The sequence below is a fragment of the Erinaceus europaeus genome, chromosome 1 (assembly GCF_950295315.1).
Source record: "Erinaceus europaeus chromosome 1, mEriEur2.1, whole genome shotgun sequence".
Lineage (NCBI taxonomy): Eukaryota > Metazoa > Chordata > Mammalia > Eulipotyphla > Erinaceidae > Erinaceus > Erinaceus europaeus.
Genome location: NC_080162.1, coordinates 175451824 through 175460999, shown reverse-complemented (window position 1 = coordinate 175460999; position 9176 = coordinate 175451824). Strand labels below are relative to the sequence as shown.

At 39.8% G+C, this 9176-nt stretch overlaps 1 protein-coding gene across 2 annotated transcripts in view; it reads left to right on the top strand.

The window, feature by feature from the left end:
• Positions 1-5036: 5036 nt before the first annotated feature.
• The window catches only part of ZC2HC1A (zinc finger C2HC-type containing 1A), a 39796-nt gene continuing 35656 nt past the window's right edge, over positions 5037-9176 (top strand). For both annotated transcript variants that reach the window (XM_016192027.2, XM_060199842.1), the window contains exon 1: positions 5037-5143. In XM_016192027.2, the coding sequence (XP_016047513.1) occupies positions 5128-5143 (16 nt within the window). In that variant the 5' untranslated portion in view covers positions 5037-5127. The remainder of the gene's footprint in view (positions 5144-9176) is intronic.

Here is a 9176-nt window from a genome sequence, read left to right as displayed (position 1 = left end):
ACAACCCTCCTATCTAGAGATTAAAAGAATATAAATAGTGGTCTGGGAGGTGGCGCTATGGCTAAGGCACGAGACTCTCAAGAATGAGGTCCTGAGTTCAATCCCTGGAAGCACATGTACCAGAGTGATATCTGCTCTCTCTCTCCTATCTTTCTCATTAATAAATAAATAAAATATTTTACAAAAAAAGAATAAAAATAAAAATTCACATGCACAATCATAAGGAGAATGCACCAATGTACTTGACAGAATTAAGAGAATTCTGTACATCAAAAAGCACCGTAGGGGGGTCAGGCAGAAGTGCAGCTGGTTAAGTGCACAAGGCACAAAGTGCAAGGACCCGCGTAAGGATCCCGGTTTGAGCCCCTGGCTCCCTACCTGCAGGGGAGTCGCTTCACAAGCAGTGAAGCAGATCTGCAGGTGTCTTTCTGTCTCCCCTCCTCTCTCCATTTCTCTCTGTCCTATCCAACAACGAATGACATCAGCAACAACAATAATAACCACAACAAGGCTACAATAACAAGGACAATAAAAAGGGGTAAAAAATGACCTACAGGAGCAGTGGCTTCATGTTGCAGGCACAGAGCCCCAGCAATAACCCTGGTGGAAAAAAAAAAAAAAGCACCATAGTCAATGTTATCAGATATTTGACAAACTAGAAAAAGATTTTTAAATAATCAACACTAGCAAGAGATTAATATCTAGAGTATACAAACACTTTACAAATCCATAGATATAGATGAGAGTCCCATTAGGTAACATAGGTATAATTAGGCAATTCATTGAAAACCAAATCTGAATTATCAAGTATAGGGAGATACCCAACTGCTGATGCTCCAAAGAAGAGAAAAACTTAAGAGGTAAGTCAGCTATTAGACTTAGGAAGAAGGATACACTTGCACACTGCTGATCAGAGTGGACAATGAGTGGTCCAGCCACTGTAAAGAGCAAACTGGGCATACTTACTAGAAATGAATGTGATCCAGTAATCCATTCCAGGGAAGAATCCCAGAGAAACTTGAGTCCAGGTTCATAAGGGGACAGGCACAAAGATGTTCATTGTAGCATCAGGCCAGAGGCAACTGGGTGTCCATCACTGCAAAAGTGGATAAGTAAAATGTGCATGCATGTGGTAAAAACCTTTCTGACATTTTGAAGCAAACTAGTGTTCCATTTAGCAGCCTGAGTAAATCCTTTAATGAATACTCATATACAAAGTACAAACTGAATGAAGGTGACTGTAGTGTCATGAATGTAATGTATTCAAAGATGCATAATATAAAATAAGGCTATATATTTCAATGAGTGATATGTACTCAAAGATAATTGTGAACTTAGTGGTTGATGCAATAAATGGTGCTAGAGTAAAGAAGCTGGTAAAAAGAGATAAAATGGAATAGAATGTTATGCATGTACAAACTATTGTATTTACTGTTGAATGTAAAACATTAATTCCCCAATAAAGAAATAAAAAAAAAGAAAAAAAAATAGTTGAAATAAAAGTTACGTTGCTGGGGCTCATGTGGGGTGGCTCCAGCCAGAAGGTAAGCTTACTGATCCTCTCTCACCAGTTCTAGGGACTGTGTGATAAAGAAAGAGAACTCAGGGAGCATTTTGGTACAAACACTTGATTTATTTGGGGGTGGGCTTGGGTTTATAGAGATTTAAACAAAGAACATTCTTAAAATACGTCAGGTTTCTTAATGGTCAGCTTGCCCTTATGGTAGGGGGCTGGTATGAGAAGAATTGATGCAATACATAAAGATCAAGACAATTAGTCTCCATGATGCGAGCAAGTTAATTATCCAAAGATATTAGAGAGAAGCATAGGGGTTAAACCAGTAAGGTGAGATAGAGAGAAGAAAAACAAGGCTTGATGTAAATCATAGATAGCAAAAGACATAAGGAAATGGAAGTTTTGGGGGTTTTTTCTGTCTGGTGTTTGAGGTGTATGATGGAGTGTGTTTCTCCTTTGTGATCAAAAGGTGAAGTGGATGTGTGAACTTTGAGTGACTATGTGAACTTTGAGTGAACCTTAAAGCAGGCAGCCATGTGGCCTGCTAGCAGGGAGAAACTAAGTGTAAGGGGCCTGTAGGATTTCTGTGAGCTTGAGAGTCGAACAAGGAGAAACTGAGTGTGGGAGATTTTTCCCTCTTGGCTCATCTCTATAATGAGAGAGGCTAACAAATGGGGTGTCTTTCCAGACCTCCGTCCAAGGATGAGTGTTGGTCTGCTTCTAAATTCTGCTTCTAAGACCGCTTCTGTTTCATTGGTTTAATCCCCCCGGCTTAACACTGTATTCTATTTATTCTAGTTAACCACTGTTAACTAAGCACCACCCTGCCTCCAGGGCATTGGTTTAATCCTCATTGTTTTGCATGCTTTTTCCTTCTCCCCACACCCTATCCTACCTACGTACATCCTCTTCGGACCTGACACTTCTGCCTCAGGATATATAAGGACAGGATTGTGATTAGAGATAGCTTAGATTGCACTGCGTTCCACATGAATAAAGACTGAACTGCATACCACTCAGCCATTAGTCCCTGGTCGTCTCTCCCTACTGCCCGTGAAGCTAGCTCAGCTTGGCATATGGCGCCCTGAACAGGGACCGGCATATGGCGCCTTGAACAGGGACTGGCAGATGGGGGGAGCTTCCCTAAGCCTTACCAAGCTTTCACATAGTCCTACATTATGTCTGTATAAAAGTAGATTTATATGTAATATATTACTGTTGTCAACAGTGAGGTGCCACTTCACTCCTGTGAGAAAGTCATATATCAGAAAAGATGCTGGAGAGCTTGTAGAGGTAAAGGAACCCTCCTGCACTGCTCGTGAGAATGTAAATTGGGCCAACCTCTGTGGAGAGAGAGCAGTCTGGAGAACTCTCAGAAGGCTAGGAATGGACCTACTCTATGACCCTGCAGTTCCTCTCCTGGGGATGTATCCTAAGAAATCAAACATACTCATCCATAAAAATCAATGTATGCCTATGTTCACAGCAGCACAATTCGTACTAGCCAAAACCTGGAAGCAACCCTGGTGTCCCAACAGCAGATGAGTAGCTAAGAAAGTCATGGTATATATACACAATGGAATACATATCAGCTACTAAGAATGATGAATTGGATGGAGGGTAGATAGCATAATGGTTATGCAAATAGATTCTCATGCCTTGAGACTCCAATGTCCCAGGTTCAATCCCCTGCACCACCATAAGCCAGAACAGTGTTCTGATTAAAAAAGAAAAGAATGATGAATTGACCTTCTTCACCTCATCTTAGATGAAGCTTGAAGGAATCATGTTAAATGAGATAAATCAGAAAGAGAAGGATGGATATGGGATGATCTTACTCACAGAAGTTAAGAAATAAAAACAGAAAGGGAAATAAAAAGCAGAATTTGGACTGTATTTGTTGTACTGCAGCAAAGTAAAGGACTCTGGGAGAGGGATGCAGGATGGATCATGAAAGCGGAGGAAGTCCTAGGCTGGGGGTGAGATGTTTTACAGAAAACTGAGAAATTTTACACATATACTAATAACTGTATTTACTGTAAGCCTTAATCCCCCAATAATAAAAAAGAAATCAAAATTATATATTTAGATAAATATATTTTTCTGTCAATTTAAAGTTGTGCTGGGAAGGGATAAATAGATTGGATTGTAACAGAGAGTGAAACATTAATCTTTTGCAGCTGAGAATAGTTTTGAAACTCAAAGGAAATCAAGCATTTAAGAATCCTTTTGAAACTAGAGAAAAAGGGGTAAAATGATCACAACCACAGTATAAATTAAACAGCCTGATAATAACTAAGTAAATGAATTTTCCCTAAAGAATTAGACATTTTTAAAATTTCAATTATAAATAAACTAGTAAGATTCAATTTAGAACGTGTTTGTTCAATGTACACTATTCTTTAGATGACTCTGTGAGAAATGAGCTATGCCATGTTCAAATACAATTAGGCCATAACTCCTATAAATGCGTTCCCGTCTAGTGTTTTCTTGTGTATGTCTTCATTCACATGAGGACTAACAGGAATTTTGCTTCCTAAAAACTGCTGACTAATAAAAACTTTTAATAATACAGTTAGATACTATGTCAGCATTTTGCAGTTGATGAGAAAATTAATACTACACTTGTTATGGAATTTACATTTATACTAATAAAGTGCCTATTGATAATACCCAAATTAACAATATGGTTAGTCTATCATGCTAAATCAAAAATTTCAAAGAAATTCAGTAGTGGCGAAAACTATTCACACTGTTAACAAGAGGATTTAGCTAGTGCAAAATCTATCTTCATCCCCAGATAGTTTTATCTTTGCCAGAAGCAGATTTCCTTCTGTCGTGTGTAAATGATTCCCCTACATTCCTTCACCATGCATACTTTTGAGGTTCATCATAAGTTAGACGGCCAGTAGACTATTTAAATTCAAGGATAATAAAGCCTATGGTCAGAGTAGGCCAAAAATAGATGAAGATGAAAAGAATGCTCGGTTTCACTTTTGGCCCAAGCTCTCAAACTGAGGAAATTGTTTTCAAGTCCTTAGAACAATTTCAGTTCCGCAATCACAGAGAAACTACGATTTCTGTAGGAAAAGGGCACTTTAACTCATAAAGAGTGTGTAGGTAAATTCTAGGAAAATACTTTCAGGTAAAGTTGTGTGATCAAAGAATTGAAATCTGAATGTGTGAAGCATACCAATGTTGTATGAGGATGCTTTTGGCTTGCTTGTCAGCTGGGAGAGTAACATGGAAGCTACAGGCCACTGATAGCGAGGATTTCTTGAGGTGCTCAGGAGGGCAGAGGGGTGAGCAAAGTGGTGCAAAGGACATCTCGGGAGGCCTAATGCCTTTGTAAGCAGTTAGTCTTACTAGCAAGAAACCAGGAAAACCCTCAGCCAAAAGATCTGCGGTGCAGCTACCGCTGGAGGAACTCCTCCCCACCCCCCACTCCAGGCCCCGCCCCCAGAGACCCCGCCCCTCCAGCGCCGGGCCTATGGGAGCCCCGGATGTTAGCGGGTGGGAGGTGCGGCCGGGTTGCTAGAGGCAGAGCTGGGCGGTGGCGGCCGTCGCGCTGCTCCTAGTCGAGGCTCCCGGATCCAGGAGGCGGTGGCGCAATGGAGGGACTGGAAGGTGAGGAGCTGAAGGGATACGGATCGGGCGTCTAAGAGCAGACCCGCCCGTTGCAGCTGGGGACCCCTGAGCCCCGGCTCCTCGGAAAGAGGGCAGGTCCAGAGCGGCGGAGTGTGCCCGGAGCCTGAAGCCTGGAGCCCGCCGCCCACCGCCCCCCGCCCCCCGATCGGCGGAGCTGTGACACTCCCCCCGCCCCCCGCCCCCCGACCCCCGCCCCCCGCCCCCGCTGGGCCGGTGTTCACCCCGCGGCTCCCCGCTGGGAGCCTGATTCAGCCGCAAAGCACCTTGGTATCTTGTCCCGATCTTGCTTCACTCCTGCGTGTCCTTTTGGTAATCACAGACTCCGACCGGATTGTATTCCCCTTGCAAAGTGGAGTCTTCCATTCCAGCCCCTGGCCTTCCTACCGCCCTTCTCTGCTGGGGATCTGGGGTGTGTCTCCAACAGCAAGCTTCTGACACATTCCTTGGCCATTTTCCATAGGTAAACTGTTTTTTCCATTTTCCCTGGCATCCTCTATCTGAAAGAAGGGAGCGAGCATCTTCCAAGGAAGTGTCACTGACCAGTTTTAGAGCCAAGACAATAGAGACACAGAAGGATTGAATGTTTTATTCCACAATTCTTTTTTTTTTTATTCCACAATTCTTAAGAGGTGGTGATTGATTCCTTTAGTTTTTGTCGTGACTCCAGATTTTGCTTTGTTCCCAGTTCTACTTTTTCTCTGTTCTCTCTTCATCCATTTTTAGCCTGTGTAATGTAGCATTTGCCTAAAACAAAGGAAAACGCCCTTCCAGCATTGCCAGCAACAGTTTAAAGATTCTTTTTTTTTTTTTTTTTCATATTGTGCGTAAGCCTTCTGATGAGTGAAAAGTGAACCTCTAGAATTGAAAGGTGCAATAGTCTTGATTTAGTGGTTTTTTTTCACCTCTTCTAGGTTTAGATGGAATTAAAAGTAGACTTATAAAGAGATGAATAGTCTGGAAACATGTAATGAGGACTTGAGATGAGGTAAATCTAGCAGGAATTAAAAAATATTTAGGAGAGATTTCTAAAAAGAAAATATATGACTGGCGAACGTAAGAGAGGGAAGTAAGCAAAGAAAGCAGTTTCCTATGAATCAGAAGATATTAATGTCTAACCAATGGCAAGTTTAAGTTTGGATAATGAAGCAATGAATTTGACTTTAGGAAGGTGTTTGTATAGTTCTTGGTGTATCTATTAGGCAACTCTCAGAGGTACTTGGAAGTTGCTATCTGGAATTTTTAGTTTAGTTGTCACTGACATATGTGACAGCAAATGTATGCATTCACTACTGAAAGCTACATTTAGCAAAATGAGCAAAGACACCATGAATAGGGTATCAGAGAGAAATGATTTATTTGTGTATTTATTGAGTAGTGGGTATGTGCCAGAAAAAAAAAAACTTGTAAGATCTGATATTCCTGGAGGTCTGCCTTCTAGCCACATCAGACTCTACTTAGCTCGTGAAATTAGAAAAAAAGGTTAAGGAGAGAAATATTAACAGAAGTCAATAGAGAATGCACTTTAAAGGTTGAATTAAAATTGTCTGCCCCTAAAACCCTTATGTTACAAACTAATATACCCTCACTAAGAAATAAAACTGAAAAGGAGGGAAGACGTAGAAAGACTTGATAAGGAATAATTCATGCTGTAACAAAATCTGAAAATTCAAGAGAGCTTTGCCATTTTGACTAATGGTGACCAAATTATCTCTTTTTCTTAAAGATGCATTTATTTCATATGAGATAAATTTTTTTGAATGAGAGGAAGAAACCAAAACACTACTCTGATATATGCAGCTCTGGGAATTGAATGTAAGCCCAGCTAAGCCATTTCCCCAGCCTTCAGTACTCTTTCTTAAGGTCACCTTTGCCCCAGCTACCATTGCTACTTTTTTTTCTTTATTGGGGGGATTAATGGTTTATAGTAAAATACAGTAGTTTGTACATGTGCAACATTTCTCAGTTTTCCATATAACAATTGCTACTTTTTAAGGTCTCCTTTTTAAAGTTTTCTGGGATCCTACCTACTTGCCAAACACACTTATAAATAGCATTATGTTGATCCCTCTCTGCTCTGCTCTGTGTATCTATCTACATTGTGCTTATTACCATCTGATTATATATTTTTCTCTTTCCTTCTTTTACTGTATGCTTTCTTTCTTTTCTTCTTTTAATGTATTTGGATGTAGAAACTTCTTAAGATCATGGTCTTGTTGTTTCTTGTCAGTGTTTTCTGTGCCTTAGGTCAGCTCTTATTCAGTAAATACTTGTACCAGGGGGTCTATTTTACTTATTTTTAAATCGTTAAAAAATTCTTTTAAAGGTTTTTAAACTTGACCTACCATTGGATTACAAAACAGTTTGTTTCACAGGTACAGTCATTGCATCTATCTTAGTGTGGTTATTCCTTGTAAAATTTGCATGCAGCTTACCTAGAGATTGAATGAGAGCTGGGCAGCACATGTAAATCTGTTTGAAAAAATGTGCTACTCAGGACATTGGCCCAGAATGTCTTTTAGGAACAGGAAGGGTTGGGAAAAAACATACTGCTGTAAAGTTTCTTTTTGAAAACTGAGGAAATTCCTTGAAAACCCTTTTGTTGTGGCCTGGGAGGTGAGACAGTCGCTGGAGTATTAAATTTAAGAATATGGGGTCCTGAATTTGATCATTGGCATTATGTGTACCAGAAATGATGTTCTTCTGTGTTCTCTCTCTCTCTCTTTTTCTCTCTCATATTAATAAATTAATTTTCAAAAAGGTAACGTAGGACCAGGAGGTGGCACACCCAGTAGAATACACACGATATTATATTTGAGAACCTGGGTTCAAATCCCTGCTGTTCCCTACCTGCAGGGAAAGCTTCACACATAGCGATGCAATACTGCAAGTATTTCACTCTCTCACTCTCTACTTCTCTCAGAAAAAGAAAAAAAAAAAGCCACTGAAAGTGGTGAATCAGAAAAGAGAAAGGAAGAGGGAGGGAGGGAGGGTAGGGAGAGAGAGAAATGAAGAAGGAACCTCATTTGTTAAATAGAGCATTTTCCAAACAGTTGACCATGAATCCAGAGATTTGATGGTGACTGATGAAAGCAGTGAGATGACTAGTCAGGGTCAGACTAGCTAGAAAGGAGAGTACAATTAGGAATTATGTTGTCAAGAAAATTCAAATCACTCAGATATAGAAGTAACTTCCAAGTTAAAAGGCCAAAGTCTGGTTAGTAAGGGATCTTAAATTGTTTAGTGAGACTGGAGCTTTATTTAAGATAATAGGAAGAAAATGGTATAAAACATGCTCTTTAAGAAAGAGGCTTGTTGAGTTTAAGGGTTAAATTCAGATGAGCAGTGGATTTGTTGTCATTGGTGAGGAAATAGATATGCTATCAAGAGGCCAGAGATGTTTTTCTTTAGAAGGGTCTGTCCTATTTTTTTTAATTATCTTTATTTATTTATTGGGTAGAGATAGCCAGAAATAGAGAGGAAGGGAGATATATATATATATAGAGAGAGACAGAGACAGAGACAGCTGCAGCACTGCTTCACCACTTGTGAAACTTTCTCTCTGCTGGTGGGGTCTTGGGATTTGAGCCTGAGTCTTTGTACATTGTAATGTTTGCTCAACCAGGTGTGCCACCACCTGGTCTTGTTTTTCTTAAATACATACATTTTAGAATCTCTTAGCTATTTTTAGCTAACAGCATGTTGTTTAAATTATCTGTGTAGTATTATGGAATCTTTTCAAGCTTTATTATCTTGCAAATTTGAAAGTCCTAAGTACAGCAACCCAAATAGGAATCAACACTGTGCATAAGATAGATCTTGAAAGAAGAGATTGGTTTTTTGAAGCCCCTATAATATTCAAGTACTTTATTAATTGATTCTGTCCTAGAATTTTAGCATTATCCATATATTTGGTTCTGTCCATTGGTTTGACTAACAGTATTTACTCTCTACTGCAGTATTCATTCCTTTGAAATCATCTCCTATTATATTTTTTTGCTTACTTTTATAGTAT